At 39.7% G+C, this 19,957-nt stretch overlaps 1 protein-coding gene across 12 annotated transcripts in view; it reads left to right on the top strand.

The window, feature by feature from the left end:
* The window catches only part of LOC5571584 (extended synaptotagmin-2), a 62,301-nt gene extending 42,344 nt beyond the window's left edge, over window positions 1-19,957 (top strand). For 9 of the 12 annotated variants that reach the window (XM_021850680.1, XM_021850676.1, XM_021850675.1 and 6 more), the window contains 6 exons: window positions 8,607-8,657; window positions 9,627-9,724; window positions 14,477-14,525; window positions 14,584-14,760; window positions 15,065-16,051; window positions 16,116-16,560. In XM_021850680.1, coding sequence (XP_021706372.1) covers window positions 8,607-8,657; window positions 9,627-9,724; window positions 14,477-14,525; window positions 14,584-14,760; window positions 15,065-16,051; window positions 16,116-16,205 — 1,452 coding nt within the window. In that variant the 3' untranslated portion in view covers window positions 16,206-16,560. Of the gene's footprint in view, window positions 1-8,606; window positions 8,658-9,065; window positions 9,152-9,626; window positions 9,725-13,875; window positions 13,962-14,476; window positions 14,526-14,583; window positions 14,761-15,064; window positions 16,052-16,115 lie in introns of all 12 variants that reach the window. The other 3 variants (XM_001659742.2, XM_021850679.1, XM_021850678.1) reach the window with 3 other exon arrangements.

Raw genomic sequence — 19,957 nt, 5'->3', positions numbered from 1 at the left:
AAAATGCGTTCAGAATCATCGGTTCCCCGAATGCCAGTTCCCCGGAGCAGTTTAAATAGGTTCTATAATACAGGGTGTCCGCAAATTATCCGAACAGCAACATATTGGAAAGATGATCTCACATTGAAAACAATGAAAAATCAATGTCCAAAATACCTTTTATAATACATCTATATGTTAACACAAAATAAAACTTTAAAAAATTTCGAAATGATTGCTTGTCACTGAGATAGGCAAATTCAAATTTTTCGGAGACGTTTTTCCTGAGGGCCGCTAGTCATACTGGGGATGTGTTATCCCTAGAACCTAACAGAGATGATTCCAAATTTCCTATTATTATTTGAAGTAATCTACAGGTTAGTGGCTTCAAGTTAAACTGGAAATAGAAAATTGTATGGTTCAAATCCAGTGAGTTCTATGGACATTTCTCTTCCGTCATAAAGCTTGGAATACAGCTCCCTTTAAGACACCTCAATACATTTGGATTGGTTTTGCAATTATTTGAAATCGGAAATGTGTCAAACTTATTTCTTAAGAATATAATAAGCCAATGTTTAAAACCATGCAAGAATATTGAATTTATTATGCTCGATTGTATAGAGCCAAGTCTTCAAAGTTTGTACGGATAATTTGCGGACACCCTGAAGTCTTCAGTGGCTGGATAGTGAACGAGAAAGAACGATAGGCAATCAAAAGAAGGAGGTATTCTGGTATTCTCGGCTATACACATGTAGGCAAAAATGCTGAGGATGGTAAAACTCGAAAGAACCTCCAATTAAATAAAGAAGGGTGCATATTAGACTGTTGGTTCGTTCACCACCCTGAAATGTATAAAGTTACGACAATTATGAGTGCCAAAAACTTTTCAGGGAAGTGGGCTAATCGGGGAAACGAAATATTCAGGGAACTGGCCGTCAGGGAAACGACATTCGGGGAAAAATAGCATAACCCATAGAAGTAACTGCAGTAATAGATTTCTCTTTTTGCTAATAATTTGAGCATATCAATGTTATCGATTGCCGCCCTTTTGACAGTTGGAAACAAAAAAAATATCTAAAAAATAAAGCTCCAAAGTACAGCCTATGTGTAAAAGAAGGTGAAATTTATTTAAATTATAAATCAACGGTCTTTTTATCTATAATTAGGATTACATCATATTTAGAAAATAAAAAACAACTTCAATGTTCAAAAGAAGGCTAAATTTGTGCTAAATATATCAAAATCTTCAGTGCAATAGCAATGCATTATTCCAATAGCGAAGCTCAAAAGAAGAATTAATATTTAAAAGAAGGGTAATGTCTGGATAAAAAATAAAATACTATTGGCAATAACTTTCCTAATATGCTTTAGTTTATTCAAGAACATATGATTGTTGAATAAAGTGTCATTTTGAATCAATTGGCTCCAAAACATGCCTAATATCATCTGAAAGATTCAATAGAAACGTAAAAACAATATCATCTTGAGAAATTCTTGGTTTCAGACTCAATATGCCAAACGGTCATTATGCCAAACGACTTTATGCCAAATGACCATTATGCCAAACGATTTTATGCCCAACGACTTTATGCCAAATGCCCTACCACCCACAAAAACTGATGTAGGGTAAATTGCCAATTATTGCACGAATAATTATGCCATTAACAAGTTTTTCATAAAAATTTTGGTGATTTTCAAATCACCTTTTTTCTTGCCAACCGAACTAGGTCAAAAACTAAATATGGCTAAATATGTAGGACAACTCATGGGCTTTCATTTTAGGTGTAATAAAAAAAACTTTATATTTAGTTTCTCGACCTAGTTCGGTTAACAAAAAATATCGATTTGAAAAAAAAAACTAATTTCATAAAAATAAACAGGTTTATCTCGATTTGACTCATTTTTTAAGTCCAAATACCATGTTCATTTCGAAGTTTATATTGAAACGAGTTGACCCCGGGAGAAATGCTCAGTCTCAGAAGAGGACTGGCCTAAGCCCCAAGCAGCTGGTCTTGAGCCAACGGCCGCTTCCGGGGTGGGCACCAAAGGCCGTCTTCTGTCTCCCGGGTCCCAGGGCGTGTTCAGTAGGGGAGAGTTTCGAATGTGGGAGTCCTACAGAAATGGAATGAATTCTCACTTACTTCAATTTATTGATAACCTTCGGTGCTGGGCGACGTCTACGGCGGCGGGGGTTCCCCCACGTTTACTCGACGTTGGAGGGCTCTATGTTGCGGACGTCCCGAGGAAAGCGGATGCGATGGGGTATCTTCAACACGGTTGCTTCATGCGGTAACTAGCAGGATCGTCTCCGCTGGCGGACAGTTTAGGGTGTTCGTGAAAGGCGTTCGAAGCAGTCTCTGGTCACCGATCTATATGCGGGTGTCGACAATAGCCGGAGTCAAGGGGCTGGCCGGCGGGCCAGACGATGACGGTGTCTGGACTGATGGGCCTCAAGGACAGGGCTTGGAACTTCGCTGCTGGGGTTAGAGCCACGTGCTCCCTGGACGTCACCAGGAAATCTCTTCGGTTACTGAGCGGGAGTTACTACCAAAACTGATTTCGGTTCAGCTTATAGGTTGGCGAACCCGGTAGGTGGTTGGCCGAAGTTCCACAATACACCACTTGCTTGGAAACTAAGGGCTGATGTCGCAGGTAATTGACGCCACGAGACAAGATTCGGTCAAATTCTCTAAATCGGACATCTTTTCAGGGTGGGAGTCTCTTCTACACTGCCGCCTCTCAGCTTCATCGCATCATATCAGCCCCAACACATACATTCTCCCCGGGTCGATGCTGCGCAGCCCGGTGCCAGGCAGCCATGTTTTCGAGGTCAGCATCAAACTCAAGAACAACAATGTACATTGGCGTAATCATATTAGGGAATTTTTTCTCCGATATTTAAATATGTTGCACGCTAACCATTGCAACTCGAATTAACTTACTGTACTGCATACGGATAGTTTGCAACTGTTTGTTTGTGCTAATAAAACTGTTGTTGTGAGAACATAAATTTATCGGCAAAAAAGTTTTCACCTTGCTCGATTGTTAGTCCTTAAACGACTATTTCTTTACAAACATTGAGCTGTCAGTGGGAACCACTTCCCAGTGGGAACCAGAGATGTTTGCTCGTTATTTTCCAATGGGGCTGTACGGGCGGTGTTAGGCAGAGAATATGATTATACTAGAGAAACGCGGAGAGGATTTTGACTTTGTTTATAAACAATATTTGCAATGACTATCAATAATTGTAGTCATTCAAACCATATTTTAGTGTGCGTATCATCCTATCAGTCGCCATGAGAAACCAAGCTTATCAATGACGTCACTTTCGTATCGCTTTTCACTAACACACATCCATCGTCTTTTTTGCGATACATCTCTTTGAGTTTCATTGAATTTGCTCGATTGGAACCACGTTTGACGGTTCAATTGGAACCTTTGGTTTCAGAATCCGTGCTTCTCTATATATAAACAAATTCTCTGGTGTCAGGAGGCTGATGCTGCGTTTTCCCCCATCCGTTTTGTGGTGCAGCCACTGTTACGCAACCACCCATTCGTCAAGCAGCGTTTGGAGCGTTAGATAGCCAGCCGCCCGCACCGTTCAATTTGCACGTTAACTTGCTTCACATCTTTGATTACCCTACAGTCCCACATCTATTTTAACCATTTTTACTGTACGGTAAGGTAACAATATAACGTAGATTAAACACGCCAAATTTCATACAAATCCGTGCATTTTCGCTTTAGCTATTGCAGTTTTTATTGTTTTTGTAGTTTTTTACATTTTTTCATAAGGGTTAGTTTTTACTGCTTCCCCCTAATATAGAAATCTGAAATTTGACTTAGTATCTTCTTTTCTATAGGAAAACAAATTCTGTAAATTTAAGCTCGATCAGAGAACATCAATACAACCTCTCTTGGCAAGGGGTTGCGGTACTCGCAAACTGGCTCAACCTCAAACAGTACCCCCAATTTTTTTTCCGAGAATTTTTAAAACGGCGGTTTTGGATTACACCTCTAAAGCCCATGAGTTGCCCTACAAAGCGTCATATTTAGTTTTTGACCTAGTTGGGTTGGCAGTGAAAAAGTCGATTTGAAAATCACCAACATTTTTTATGAAAAACTTGTTTTTTTCGACTTGAAGCACTTACAACATCCATATACCATGCTTATCTTAAAGTTTATATCACATAGAGTACTCATGCCAAATTTCAACATAATACGTGCACTTATACTATAGTTCTTCTTTCTTTTTTCTTTTTTCTGGCGTTACGTTCCCACTGGGACAGAGCCTGCTTTTCAGCTTAGTGTTCTTATGAGCACTTCCACAGTTATTAACTGACAACTTACTATGCCAATGACCATTTTTGCATGCGTATATCGTGTGACAGGTACGATGATACTTTATGCCCTGGGAAGTCGAGAACATTTCCAACCCGAAAAGATCCTCGACCGGTGGGATTCGAACCCACGACCCTCGGCTTGGACTTGCTGAATAACTGCGCGTTTACCGCTACGGCTATCTGGGCTCCACTATAGTTATATAAGCTTTTGTAATTTTGCATGTTTTGTGACATGAAATCATTGGGGGTCATTTTGTTCCACTTACCCCCAATATAAAAATCTAAAATTTTGCAAAACATCTTCTTCAGAACAATCCCTGAAAATTTCAGCCTGATCGGAGAACGTCCAGGTGCTTAGGTGTTCGGATCTCGAATCAAAACGGTATTAGCTTTATTTCTTCATATAAACCATCATAGGACCTTTATATTATCACTTAAAACAACGAGAATTTTAACAGAACTCTATTTACATAACACGCAGCATTGCAACTTTTACAGCAAAAAGCTGCTGTTACGACGACAGTTGCGTTTTTAATTCTGAAACAGTTTGAATGACCCACACAGATAAAAATATTTAAATTTAAATGTGATGTACACTGAGGCTATTCATCTATTGTAACGGCATCACGTTGAATGCTACATGAGGCAGGTTTTCCGACTTTGCTTCTGAGCGTTGCTGTTATAACTGCAAAACTTTTATACTGTGCTGCAAAACAAGTTTAAGGATCATGCATATCCGAAAATAATCTTGTTCTTAGGTTTCTTTTGTAACGAAATTCTCAGCCCTATGATAGTTCAACTAAGGGCTACTGGTTTTACTTCCCGAACTGGTACCAAAAAGAAATAAAAAAAATCCAAAAAAGAGATCAGGAGTTCAAAGTTTTCGTGATTTTTTTTAGTAAATCTGGCCAGACATTTTTCTATAAATCTTCTAGTACCGGACAGTTCCCAATATATTGCACATTTGAAAGAAGTGTGAACTAAATACAAGTTTGGTCTTACGTATACTGTCCACCAGTTCCGGCTTGATTTTTTACATGATATCTCAGTTATTTTTTACCAGTGTCTTAAAACATTTGTTTTCATGAATCTTGTCCATCGTGGTATCGAACATACAAAAGAAATAATAAGAATAACTGTTCAGAAGTGTATAGGAAAAGATGTTATTTTTCATCATATACAGGGTGTCCGCTTATTATTCGTACACATTTTGAAAGCATACCTTTATGCAACCAGGATGAACAAATTGAGCATTCCTACATTCTGATGTCAATTATTTGTAAAATCAAGCAGAACGTTGTGAGTGGTCTAAGCGAACGGTGATTTTCAAAATTATGATGAAAGATAAAAGTCTCTCGAAATCACTGAATTTGAACCAAATAATTTTCTACTTCCAGCCTATCTTGAAGCCAAGATCTTGTAGATATTGTATTACTTCATTAGGACATTCGCATGACCCACTTTTAGAATTTAGGGAGAAAATATATCTAAAGTGGCTAGCGGCCGTCTATAATTACAACTCCAAAAAAATCTAATTTTAAATGCCAGTACGAAGCAATCATTTTAAAATTATTATAAATTAAAAAAGTTATATTTCATTGTTCGGATAATTTGCGGACATCCTGTATGGAGCGGTTTTTTTGATGGACGTCTTGAAGGCTACCTACATCAGGGAAAGCATGAAAAAATAATATTTAGTCCCTCGAAATTGCAGGAAACCAAATTATGATAAAATAAATACCGCGTGGTATTCTTTACATGGCAATTAGGATGCCAAATTGGTGTTTAGTTCATCTGAATTTTTAAATTTTTCATCCATATAGTTTTGGAGTTGGAAAGTTTTGCAAGTTACCCCGTTTAACGGTACTGATTCTATATCGGCCTTTTAGAATTTTTTCCATGAAATTAGTTCAAGATACCTACAAAAATTATACCTATGTTATTTTTGAGGATGACCTCAAAAAATATATTAGTGAATCTTCCATGAATTTCTTTAGAAAATCCTCCAAAGGGCATATTTTCTGATTTATTAAGATTCCCTTCTGAATTTTCGTTCAATTTCTCCAAGTTTTTAACTTAGAATTGCTTTAAGGGTAGAAGTTAGTCCAGAGATTCCTGCTATGATTATTTCAGAATTTGATAAATTCCCCAAGGAATTTCTCAAAGAATTTATCCAGGATTTTTTCCAAGGACGCCCAGGATATTTTTAAGATATTATTGGAGAAATTCTAGAAAAAAAAATCCTTATATCTTGTGGTAATTTCTGATAAAACTTCTGCAGAAAATTCTAATGAACTCTTGCGGGAATCTAAAAACTCACTTATTTCAGACCAAGTCTTGGAGGTTTTGTTAAAATTATTTTTTAAGATTATAATTGAAAACTAACACAGCGTAACAAAAGTGATATTTGTTTTCGTGTCTCAAGAATCAAATTATGTGTCTCTATTAGATTTTGGATCACTGAATCTGATGCCATTCTCAGAATTGTTCCAGCACGTCACAATTTTTAGCTACTGGTCGTCAAAGTGTATAAAACACTGATTTCATTGATGTTTACATGAAATTTAAAGTATGATTTATCAAACTTTTTTGTGATTTAATCCATCAAGGATGCAAAATATAACTAAAACCTCATTTCAAATATAATATGGTTGAAATTGCACGATAATATTGATTTTTTCAACATACTTGCAGTATGCATACAAAATTCTCTTATATGACAATATGCAACACTAAACCATAAAAAATAACTTTTGAGTATCAAAAGTATTATAAACTTTGATGATAAGTATTGTTATACATATAAAATTTGAATTCTGTGGCAAATTAAACAAATAAAAAGTCATACAAGCCGGCAAACTTGCATTGGATGAAATAGTCAAATTATGCATTTTCAACAGTTAATATCTCAAAAACTAGACATGCTATGATTTTGAAAACGGCAATAGATTCAGTAAATAGCGGTATTTTGATGCTTGAGACAAAAACGGGTACCGCAGTGTAATCAATTGAATCGTTGGATAAAATCCGGCAGGATTTTTTGAGTCACTTCTTAAAAAACATTGAACACGAAAAATCAATAGGAAAATTTCAGAGCAATTCCTCAGATAAACCGTAGACACATTCACAAAAGAATTCATTTGTAAGTGGCTGACAAAATCGGCATAGAAACTTCTTGAAGAATTCTCGTAGAGGTTCATAGAAAAATCTTTAGCGAGTTTCTTGAAAGACTCTGCAAAGACCCTTGGGGATTTGCTTGAAAGAAATCTTTTAAAAATCTTTGTAAGATATGCTGGAATAACGACTAGAAAAATCGATGAGAAACTTAAATTAATGGCAAAATTTCTGAAGCAAATAGGATTATGAAGCAAATAGGATTATGAAGTAATTCCTTTGAGAATTCCTAGTTAGATATTCGTATCAGAATTCACTGCAAGGAGAAGGAAAATATTAACTTTAAAGACCATTTTGATCAAAAAATATACCCTAGAAATCTACCATTACAAATAGAGACTTCTTAGAGACTTGCATTCAAATATAGAGCAAGTCTTCAAAACAGACCTGCTACTAGCCCTGAGAAAGACCTCACTACAACGTTAGTCTTAAATAATACTCTCGGGGTTCGGACTTTCCAGGTAATCGACTTGATAGGGATAATCATTTAATACAGTATTAATAAAAAAATAAACCTGATAGGGTTAAAAAGACTGAAATGCAAGTTTTTATGATTTGTTCACGTAGCAATAATTGAATTTCGTCTATATTAAGACCTAAGAAGGCCAAATATTTGACACGTGTGTTGTTAAAGCAATTGCAGATGAGCATAAACATTTGCTTTGTGAATGTACTTTCAATGTGCCATTGTTGCATAACAAACTTTTCGTTCATTTATATGCATTCTAGTGCAACATAATTTCGCCTGATCTACGTACATGACTTATATGAAAAGAAGGACATGCTAAGATTAATACAGGGACATTTCTTATACATATTTAGTAGTGTTATGGTAAGTTGGGGCTTAAAGATTAAACCACATCAGCGGTATTACTAGGCTACCGAGTAAAGCTAGACCTTTTTGTGTTTAAGTATGTACATAGATACGAATCAATTGCAAAAATTACACTTAGATACAATTTCTCACAGAACATCTCAACAACAATTCTTCTATTAATAATATTTTTCACAAACAACTTCACTTCATCAACAAAAACTTGAGTTATTCATGGTAGACTTTAAAATCCAAATTTCTTTCTTTCTTATTATTTTCATCTTTCTTGTTTTTAGTTTTTTGAACCATTTATTACACATAGTAATGGCACCGGAAGTAGAAAACGTGTAAGTTTTGGTTGTTTGGCTGCTATTGTTTCTTTGCTTTGTTACTTCAATCAATTGTTGAAAAAGCGAGTCCATGTACAAAGAATGAAAATCGCACTTAAGTCTATACATTATCGAGGTTTGAACAAAGCCACTTCCAAGACTGATGCGTTTGTGAGTTATTTACTGCTACATTCATTTTTCAGTTTATAATGTAAGGTATTTATTCGCGATGCTCGCTAAAGATTGCGACTGCCAGTTCTTTTCTTTTATTTATTCTTATCTTATTTGCCATGTGAAACCCCTCTTCCCTTTTGACACTGCGTATCGCTCGATCATCAAAACAATCCAACACACCATTTCTTCTCTCAATTTGACAACACAACACCACATCGATGATATGCTTGCTTGCTCATATTACCAAAAAAGGCGTTTATCCACGCGGAAAGCGGCCAACAATTGCAGATAGTTCTCAACGACAAAGACGCCGGCGGCGACGATGAACTGCTGGGAAGGTGAGATTGTTTTTTAGTTTGTAATTATATGTAGGTAAATTACTGCTTAAGTTTATCAGGAGCTGGTGTTCAGCTATGTTTTGGTCTTGGTTCTGACAATTGCGGGAAGTGGCCGGTTTGCTTTTTGGCTTTATTTGTGTGATGTTACATAAATTTAATAGCAGGGTAACTGAAGCATTCTCATTATGTAGATAACCTGTACTAAGTATTATCATTATTGTTCAGGTAGGGTGCTTATTAATTATAATGTTGAGTATTTGAGGAGCAACATTGTTTATCCCATGTAACATATTCCTTGTCTAATACAAACAATGATGCATGTGCCGATGTTGCGTTTTAATGTATATTTTAGCAAAATCCCTATCATATTTAACAGTTTAACAACAGGTAGTTGTCCTTTTATACATTTACTAACTGTTTCAAATTGAATCATCATTTGATCATTATTGATTTGGCTACTTTTTTGGTTTTGTAGGCTGAGGTAAACGCAACGTTAGGACAGGAAATCGAACTCAACCTTTGGGATTGGGATCCTGGCTTCCCAGGAGTTCAGAATGACGACTATCTTGGCAGGTGGTGATGGGGTTTGCTTTTCGTTCTTAGTTGACATTTCTTGCTTTATTCATCCGCTATTAAAGCTCATGCTACGATTTTCAAGCGGATGCGTTTTCTCCCAGAATTTAAACCCCATAGAAATACGCGATGAATGTTGTTTGAGATTTTAGAATAGGTGACTGTGTGTTGTACTGAATCGTTGGCCCATCATTGTTGGATTGAGGCTCTAATACATTCATCAGATTGTAATGAAAACCTAAGGATCGTTAAAAATGACGCAGCATTTGTTTTTTATGGTTTAACATTGTAGCGATTTCTTTGATCAAGTTAGTCTTAAAATTGTTGCATCATTTTTAATGATCCTTCATCATTATCCACACAACTTCATAAATTGCCTTCTTGCAAAGAAACTTCATTATCAAAAACCATCAAAGACCTCAGAAAACAGTTCCAGACTACTAAACCTATATACCATATGTATTTTAAATTACAGTCAACTCTCCTATTTCGTATTTTTGTGAGAACCACAGTAAAAGTTGGTTTTCATGGCTACCTCGATTGCCCATTGGATCGCAGTTGCACTGGTTTTGTGTTATGTAACTCGATACCTCCCTAATGCGTCCTGCCAATATCGATTTATGGAAAGTTGACTGTACACAGGTTTGCAAGATTTTGGACCCAAGAAAATTGAAGCGTTCGTCAGAGTTCTGTTGCAATTAAAGGGCAAATTCGTGATTCTTATGCCACCATTAGTTTACATTTTTGTGAAACTTTGCTACAGTCGATCTAAAATAGGACATTGTGTTACATTTGAACAGACGTTCGCATAAGCTCCTTGTTTCTGCGGATTATATCGAATAGGGTCGATATACGATCGCACGGGTAGAAATCAGAATCCAAAAACAAGATTATGACTCATGATATCATGATTTCAGAGTGTTTTCAGCTTATGATTTGGACTTATGATATCATGAGTCAGATTGCCGTAACGCAACACACGCGTTATGTTTTTGTTGGATCGTCTTAAACAGGTGGTACATGATTGAACATTGCATACCATTGATTCTTCACTTACCTGCAGGTGTAAAACAGACAGATTCTTGCAGCCTTTCCCAATTTCGTGTTCAGTTCTCTCCGGACCTTGCCGACGGATGTCCGAAGTCCATGCACTTGAAGCATCGCATTGGTGGCCTATTGGCTCGTGTGACGAGTCTCAGTGGGCGTATCGATCAGCCAATTCTCATCTTGCCTTTCTCCACCAGTTTGTTCACCGTATCAACTGGTTGCCAAAACGTCGCTGGCATTGTGCCGTCGTACGACTTCCTCAGACGGATAACCATGGCCTCTTCTCCAAGGCTGCATTGCTCAACAACTGCTTCTTGAAAGTGCTCTAACGTCAGCCTCGTTTGCCAAAGATTTTGAGCTCCTGATAGGGGATCGCTGGGTCACTCTTCAGCTCAAACAGCATCTCCCCTTTCTGGGTGCGTCACGTTCAAACCACGTTTTCTACTAAGTCCTTCAGGTTCGTATTGTTCTTAACTTTTCGAAGAATATCTGCGTACGTTGTTTGGTCGTTTGCCTTATCAAATATGGCAACTCCTTTCGACCACTCACGCTGCGGGCTTCTCTTCGTTTTCTTCTTCTCGACCTTTTTCTTCTCCATCTTTGCTTTCTGTTTCTTTTTTATCTTTGGCGTTGACGACGATTTGTCATCCGTCATTGTTTCCGTCCTATTTCGGTACACCTTTTCCTGGTGCGCTGCTTTTTTTTGGACTTCCTCTTGTCACCTCGTACCTTCGGGGTCCTAAGCTTGTCAGCCGAAGCTTGCTCGGTAACCCTTTTCAGTGCCTGTTCGGCAAGCTCAGCTTTCTGCTTGTTCATGGCAGCGTTGACAGAGGATTTGATGCTCGTCAGCTTGCTCTTGATCGCGGCATGCTCATTGCGCCGGTCCTTGACGAACTGGATGAGTTCATCGACCTTATTCTTCAACTCCGTAAACCTCGAGTTTTCAGGTTTTTGCCCTCCTTGAGCAGCGTTGTACGGTGTGTACACTGGACTCTGAATCCCTAATCCTCCTTGTAGTCCTTGTGTGTCCCATTTCTTCGAGCTACTGCTATACGTCGGTAGATTCTCCGTGGTATGCGCCGGCGATTGTGGCACCTTACAGCTTTTCTGGAACGCACCTGCGTTCTCGACTACTGCTGTGTTGAACTCAATTGTATCGGAATTGTTTTGGAAATGCACCATTTTTGTGCTCGTCGTAAGTAGTCGCCCATGGTGATGTATGCAAGTAGTGGTTGACCCGGCCCCTTATGTGATGCCAAGTACAGAGTCAGATCGGCGCAAATCAGGAAAGGTTCAACTGAGCCTACTTCCACCAGCTAAGGTGGCGGGTTTAAAACGTACTTGGAGGCCTGCCAAGGTTTTTACGGGACGCGGCAACCGTACCAGTGGGTTAACCACTCGCCGTTTCAGAGAGGTGTCATCCATCTTTACTAAGGATGTAGAATAGCACGGCTGTCAGCTCTGTAGCGTGGTCCATAGTCGTGTCTATGTTCTAATGCTGCCAGTCTTCCATAATCAGGATCTCGCTGGCATGGATCCTAATACGCCAGTTGGCGATTGGCTAAAGTACTTTGAAAGCGGTACGGGTCGCTTGTACGGAGATGTGCGTACGGACTTGTGGGTTTTTGTAGGAGATCAACAGAGCCCTGCATTAAATCCCCGCCACCAACCTTCCCTTGGGCTAACTGGAAACCGGTAAACCGGATCCAGGGCCCGGTCAAGCTAAGTGTACCATGTACAAGACGCTGATTAGACCGGTAGTCCTCTATGGGAATGAGACGTGGACAATGCTCGAACAGGACCTGCAAGCGCTAAAAGTTTTTGAACGACATGTGCTTAGGACGACATTTGGCGGACTAGGTGAGCACGGCGTATGGAGGATAAGAATGTGGCAAACCACGAGCTTGCGCAACTCTACGGTGAACCCAGTATTCTGAAAGTCGCCAAAGCTGGAAGGGTACGATGAGCGGCGTACTTTTAAGGCCGGTACAAAACGAAGATTTATACGTTTTTTATCAACTCTATGGTGAAGAAACGATCATTATCTTCCTGCCAGTGGTATTGGTTTAGATGTTTATACATTCATTTGCTCAGAAACAACGAGCTACACACGTGGTTACCAATGGCTTTTAGGGCGTTATCACAGATTATGCGAGAAATGCTTTTTAGCTCAATGCCAAAATTTAATGCCATTCGAAACATTAAACATATTTTGAATAAAATTCTTCAATAGGTCTACCAGAGAATAATAATAATAATAAATGACAAAAATATCACGAATTCCTAATTGTTTTTTAAAAGTGCTCTGAAAACTGCTTTTTCAATGTTGGGTTCGAAAATTTGTAACCCTGTGTCAAAGGACGATAACAACAATGATTGTCTAATTAATCATCTAGCTTTAATAATCACTATTCTATACCTATCATGAATTAACATTTGGTTCAGCTTATTGGTTGTCTAATGTATGAAGATTTTTATTCAAAACTTACAATATTGCACTACATTCATAAGTTGCTATGACGACGAATATACTATTTGAATCCTTGTGCATCTGCAACAGGGATAGCTTGTAAGAAAGTTCATAAAAAAGGATTAGAAAACTAAAGTTTTCATCTCCTAATTATTTTCTATTGTAGTAATTAGATAGCTTAAGTCTTATTTGAAAGAAAAGTAAATTCAGTGGAACAAACACAGGTTTAAAAGATTTAAAAGGTATCAACAAATATATGTTGTAACTTCACTTCCTCTTTCTGAGTTGTTGGACGTTCGTCAAGCCAATTGCTGTACATAACTTCACGCAAAAATCCTTAAACACTATTCTCACAGCACCTACCAAAATGCAAAAAACAAAAACAGGACATCTTTGGCATACCCTAAGCAATCAATATCATTGTTAATGGAAATCTATTTCTCATTTCTTGTCTTTTTTCTTCAACGCGTCCGTGTACTACTAACCAAAACTGCCGATCATTTCAATAAAAACAACCAATCATTGCAAACACATTTCACCTCAATCTGGACGATGATCGCGATTCTAAATTGACTTAACCCATTGCCAAAAAAAAAAAACAAACGACGACCCTCGCAACTCCACGATCTCGCAGGCTTGTGTTGACGTTTCTCATCAAACCTTGATTGGCATAAAGTTATTCGACTGGGACCGAACTGGCGACCACGACCCCCTAGGCAGGTTCGAAGACAAGTGCTAAGTCCATTTCTATCTGCTTTTATAAAATCAATATTTTTCGGAGGAATTGTAACTATTTGAAACAGAACTGCCTTTTCTCTCTTTCTCTCAATTAACCGTTTTGATTTCTTCACGCTGTTCTTCAAGATAACTCTTTCGGCTTGCTCTGAGTTCGTTTCTGTCACTATGATCAAACAAGATTATGTTTCTATCTCTATCGCATATACAATAGTTATAATAGTTTTGTAGGCCCTACTAGGATTGGCCCTTTAGGATATAGTTTAGAAGATCATTCACCTCAAGTAGAGATTTACCTCAATTTGATGACCAGACCACTTGATGCAACTGCTTGGAGTGCTTGATGCTTACGAATTATGTTCAATTATGTTTCCTTTATATGTTGTGCATTACTTGTTATATGCTCTCAGTGTAGTCGAAAAAGGCATGCAATTCAAGAATTTTTGTACTCTTTCTCAGACTAATTTGTGTTTCACTATTTCCAATTAATCATCACGCAGAGCCACCGTCGAGATCAGCAGTGTTACCAAAAATGGAGAAATTGATACTGTGAGTAAAGCATTGCACTTGAGTCGAATACTTTGTTAACAAAACTTACGTTTTTCAGTGGTTGACACTTGAGCAAGCCAAGCATGGTTTGGTTCACCTGAGATTGACCTGGTTCAGATTGAGCGCCGACAAGAACGATCTGAAAGCTGCTCTGGAAGAAACTCAACTGCTGCGCGTTACTTCGATGAGCACTGCCTTGCTGACGGTGTTCATAGATTCGGCCAAAAATCTACCGGTAAGTCGATTTGTGATAAGAGTTCTTAATTGTGGAATAAAAGGTCTAGAGAATATAAAATAAAAGGTCGAACGGATTAAAGATCAAAGAAGAAAAAATGCATCCGCGAAAGATCGAAAATGTAGCTTCAAAGAAGGAATTTCCAATGAAGCACCTTTATCTTTCGTCTTTCGACCTTCCAACGTTCTGTCTTTCAAATTTGTCTTCTTGTCATTTTATTTTATAACTATCTTAATTTGCATGCATTTGCAAAATAAAAGCTATTTCCGTTCTTAAAAGCATTTTTTTTTTCGATTCCAAACAGCAAGCACGTCAGCAAAGCCAACCGGATCCTTATCTGGTGTTAAGTGTAGGAAAGAAAACGGAACAAACTAGCGTTCAGATGAGAACCGATGCTCCTGTTTGGGAGCAAGGGTTCACATTCTTGGTTGGAAATCCGGACAACGATACCTTGCAGTTGAAGGTGGTCGACCAGAAGACTGGTAACACGCTGGGCTCGTTGGTCTACATTTTGAGCGCACTGATGGAGAAAAAAAATCTGGAACTGATGTCTCAGCCGTTCCAGTTGCAGAAATCGGGCCCCGAAACCAAGATCATCATGTCTTTGTCTCTTCGAGTCTTGAAGCGTAGTCGTGACTCGGTTGATGATGCTACTTCCGATAAAACGTCTACATCTGAGGGATACGGTGGCGATAGTACCTTATCGAGATCGAGTTCCATCAGAGCTGCTCCTTCGCCGCCTGCAGCTGATTCAACAACTTCGGAACAGGTGGTTGCCAGTTCCATCAAGCGACAGGAATCTCGCAAATCTACGACCTCGGGTATTACCGACCAAATGACCATTCAGGAAGAACCGTTCGTTGTGTCTACGCTAAATACAGTCATGATGGCTACTCCACCCAGAAGTCCTAATTTGAGTGAAAATGGCTCAGAACTTTTGCGACGTAGTCCGAGTACCACTTCTTCCGCAGGATCAGCTGGTCTTGGACGGATCCAGTTAACGATTGCATTCAGCGTTCAACGACAGCGATTGCTCGTGATCGTTCATAAAATTAGCAACATCCCACAGAAAGATCCGTCTAATATTCCGGATCCCTACGTTAAACTGTACTTACTTCCTGGTAGATCCAAAGAATCCAAGCGAAAAACCAATGTCGTTAAGGACAACTGTGATCCGGTGTTTGACGCTACTTTTGAGTACATCATTTCGAATGCCGAGCTGGTCAACTCAGAATTAGAAGTCACGGTTTGTACTCAGAAAGGATTCTTCGGAAGTCCAGTCATCGGAATGGTATGAATACATTTGAAGCATGTGCTGATGAACAATTAACTGATGTATTTTCTCTTTTTCGCAGCAAAAACTGATTTTGAGTGATCCGGATATTGCAACGGCGCAAGGTGTTAAAGCATGGTATGATTTGCTACCGGAATCAAAATTTGAGTAAAACAGCGTACCAGCGCTAACAAAGCTTTACAGTCACATTTACATAAGATTTTCACACCATTATGAACGAAGAATTCAGTAAAATACATGGAAATTATCGCGAAGCGTATTTTAATTCATATTTATTCCTCTTATACAAAGAAAATGCACTTTTTGCAAACAAATTCGTCCACAATTTTTATCTCTTATATTCGACCGCGTGTTTTAAAGATTTTACAAATAGAAGAGCACAAGTCAAGATTCTCGTACAGCACTATGGTATTGAAAAAGAACAATGATGCAAAGCATCTTCTTAGTTTTTTCTACATTTCTAATGATATTTTTTTTTCCTAATTCTAATTAACGAGCAACTTTAAAATCAGGCCAAATTCAGAGCAAAAAATTCAGATGAGAGATCCTTTTGTAGAGATAGGAGTAAATGTTGTAGGATTTCAGCAGGTTCCTGCCTCTTTATCAAAGGCTTGTAGATCTTAGGGTACTTCCTGATGGTTTGCGCTAGCTGACGGTAGTCATCCTTGAACTGATCTCAATGAACAATTATATTGTACACGTCTTGAGCATCCGAGTTAAACAGGATTTTTATTGGAGAAGGAGCAAAGGGGATGACAAACTCAGTCGCAGGAGGAGGGGGAGGAGGGGAATAGATTCTAACGGTCTTTTTGGGCTTTTTCATGTCGGCGTTGATCTACCTACCTTGATACCTTGATGGCTACAGCGTAGCATCACGCCATTGCCGGGCGTATTGTAGAGCTCCATCTTCGTCGGTCTTGGGCGAAACTTCTCCAGTTGCCCCGAACGTTTAGGGTCGCCAGGTCCTCTTCCACTGCGTACAGCCAGCGTATTCGTGGTCTTCCCCGAAGCCGCCAGCCTCTACCTGGTTCCCTGCTGAATATTATTTTCGCAATTCTTTCTTCCGACATTCGCACTAAGTGACCAGCCCACTGAAGTCTGCCGTATTTTACACGATTGATAATATTCGCATCTTTGTACACTTGATACAACTCGTGATTCATGCGTCTGCGCCACACACCATTTTCGAGTTTCCCACCGAGTATTGTCTGCAGCACTTTACGCTCGAAAACACCGAGAGCTTTCCGGTCTGACTCTTTCAACGTCCACGCTTCAGGGCGAATTTAGTTTCGGTTTGCAAGCTGCGGGACCTAAGCTGGTTACGTAGTCCGTAAAAGGCCCTATTCGCAGCCGCAACACGTCTTTTCACTTCGCGGGAAACGTCGTTGTCACATGTCACAAGTGTTCCAAGGTAAACAAATTCTTCAACAACTTCAAACACATCCCCATCAAACACTACCTCAGCACTTACACCACAATGCCTGACTCTATCTCTACCTGCAACCATGTACTTCGTCTTGGTAGAATTGATGGTCAGGCCTATCCTCGCTGTCTACCTCTTCAGAGGCACGAAGGCCTCTTCCACTGACCTGCGATCGATTCCAATCAGGTCTATATCGTCCGCAAAGCCAAGGAGCATGTGCGGCCTTGTGATAATAGTGCCATTTCTTTGCACGCCAGATCTCCTAATAGCACCCTCAAGTGCAATGTTGAACAGTAAATTCGAAAGTGCGTCTCCCTGCTTCAATCCGTCTAACGTCACGAACGAGGTTGACACCTCGTCTGCGATCCGAACACTTGATTTCGAACCATCCAGCGTAGCACGTATCAGCCTAATTAGTTTCGCCGGAAAACCATTTTCAGACATTATCTGCCAAAGCTCATTTCTTTTCACTGAGTCGTACGCCGCCTTGAAATCAATAAACAGATGGTGAGTCTGCAAGTTATACTCCCGGAATTTGTCTAGGATCATTCGCAAGCTAAACATCTGGTCCGTTGTCGAACGGCCCTCACGAAAACCAGCTTGGTATTCGCCGACGAAGGACTCCTCGAGCGGTCTCAGTCTGTTAAACAGGATGCGCGACAGAATTTTGTACGCCGAATTCAGCAGGGTAATTCCTCTGTAATTGGCACACTCCAGTCTGTGCCCTTTCTTGTAGATAGGGCGGATGAGGCCATCCAACCAGCCGGTGGGCAATTCTTCGTCCTCCCATACCTTCAGAAGTACTCGGTGGATCGACTGGTAAAGCTGCGGCGTTGATCTAGGTTTGCATAAAATCGGTCATGTGTTCTCGAGCTTCCCTGAAGGTGTCCACGAACCCTTTTACAGAGCTGTTCAAGTGCCCGAGCTGACCTGTAATGGTCTCCAGGAGCTCGGCTTGGTGAGAGACAGCTCGGTCCCGAGACTCTTGCACACGTACGATCTCCTCATGTTCAATCATGCTTCCGAGGAGGGACAGGCTGATATCAAGAGCCTGCAAATCAGAAAAAGTGGCCATAGACCGGACCTGAGATAGCAGCCTGTTGCTGGTGGAGGGAGAGCAAGTTTTAAACAGGCTGGTAAGCAAGGGGAATAGAGATCAGCCATGGGACATTTGCATAATGATCTCATTGTAGTCTTTGAGATTGCGCACTCCCCTGAAGGGGTTGAAAAAGTGGCCCTGATAGGTAAAGCAGTAGAGGGTATCAAGATTCTTCCTTAACCACTGTTACGAAGCAAAACAAAGGTCAGTATAAACGAGGTTATCATCGACACCTACCGGGATCTCCACCGGAGGAACCCCCGATGACTCTTGGTCTTCAAGAGGGAGCGGGGGAGCCTCTTCAGACAGGATGGATGAGATATACGGACCCATCGGGGGCGGTCTGGGGGATTCGGGTTGAACTGCTGACGGAGTTGCTGGAGGGGTTGACTTCCCAAATTCCCCACTCACCCGCTTGGTAGGTTTCGATGGACTAGCCACACCACTCATTCTCCGTGCAACGGCTTCCTTCTCACGTTGCTCTTTTTCTAGAGCCTGAGGCCTTGCCTCCCCTGAAGTTGGCATGCCTTCTCCTTCGGGATGGGTCGAAAGGGCCTTGGAGGCGTTGCGATTGATAAGACTCAGCACGGCGGGATCGGTATTAAGAGTTAACGGGGAGTGGAGTTGGGCTTCTTGAATCTGCTAGGACAATCCTGTCACTTGGTCTCGGGAGAGACGGTCTGGGAGCTGCTGAACGGTCTTGAGAACGTTAGAATCCAGAAAAACTCGGGTATCTTGAGAGTTTTTGCTCATTATAAAAAGGTAACAAGACAAAGTAGAGTTTGAAGGTAAAACGAGATAGCAGATGTATTCGGAAATGACGGGAAATTATATTTCTCTTCTTCTCTTCTATTATCAAGCTCTTTAAGGCACCGAACATGAACAGAATATTTGAAATTGTCTCCAAATCGTGTCAATTAGTAGGAAAGAAATTCAACAAATAACATGCAAAGTAAGTGACATAACTGTACCATAAAACAATCAATAGTTGCCTGGCAAGGGGAACTTTTTGCTCTCGGATAACAGTCCTACTGAACAGTTGTGCTGCCTGCGGCCTTTAGTGTTTAGTGCAAGAAACGTGGACTTGTTGTGAAGCGTAACTTTTAGCTGTTAAATTCGATTGTAGTACCCGGAGCTTATGGAAATAATGATAAAGTGCACGACAGTAGAGAAACATTTAGCTTTATGCTCATGATAAAATTTTGTTGCAAAGAAGTATAAATTAAAGTTATAATATGCATAGTAGTGTAAGTCTTGTTATGGATACAGTGAGAAGCATAGTTATAAATTTGCTCTGATAAGAAAATTGTACTTGTATTGAAATGAACACATGATATGAATAAAACGTACTTCAGATTTATTGTCATTTGCTATGATCGAA

The sequence above is a fragment of the Aedes aegypti genome, chromosome 3 (assembly GCF_002204515.2).
Source record: "Aedes aegypti strain LVP_AGWG chromosome 3, AaegL5.0 Primary Assembly, whole genome shotgun sequence".
NCBI classification, from domain to species: Eukaryota; Metazoa; Arthropoda; class Insecta; order Diptera; family Culicidae; genus Aedes; species Aedes aegypti.
The sequence above is the reverse complement of the archived record's forward strand: the minus strand, read 5'-3'. Positions and strand labels throughout refer to the sequence as shown.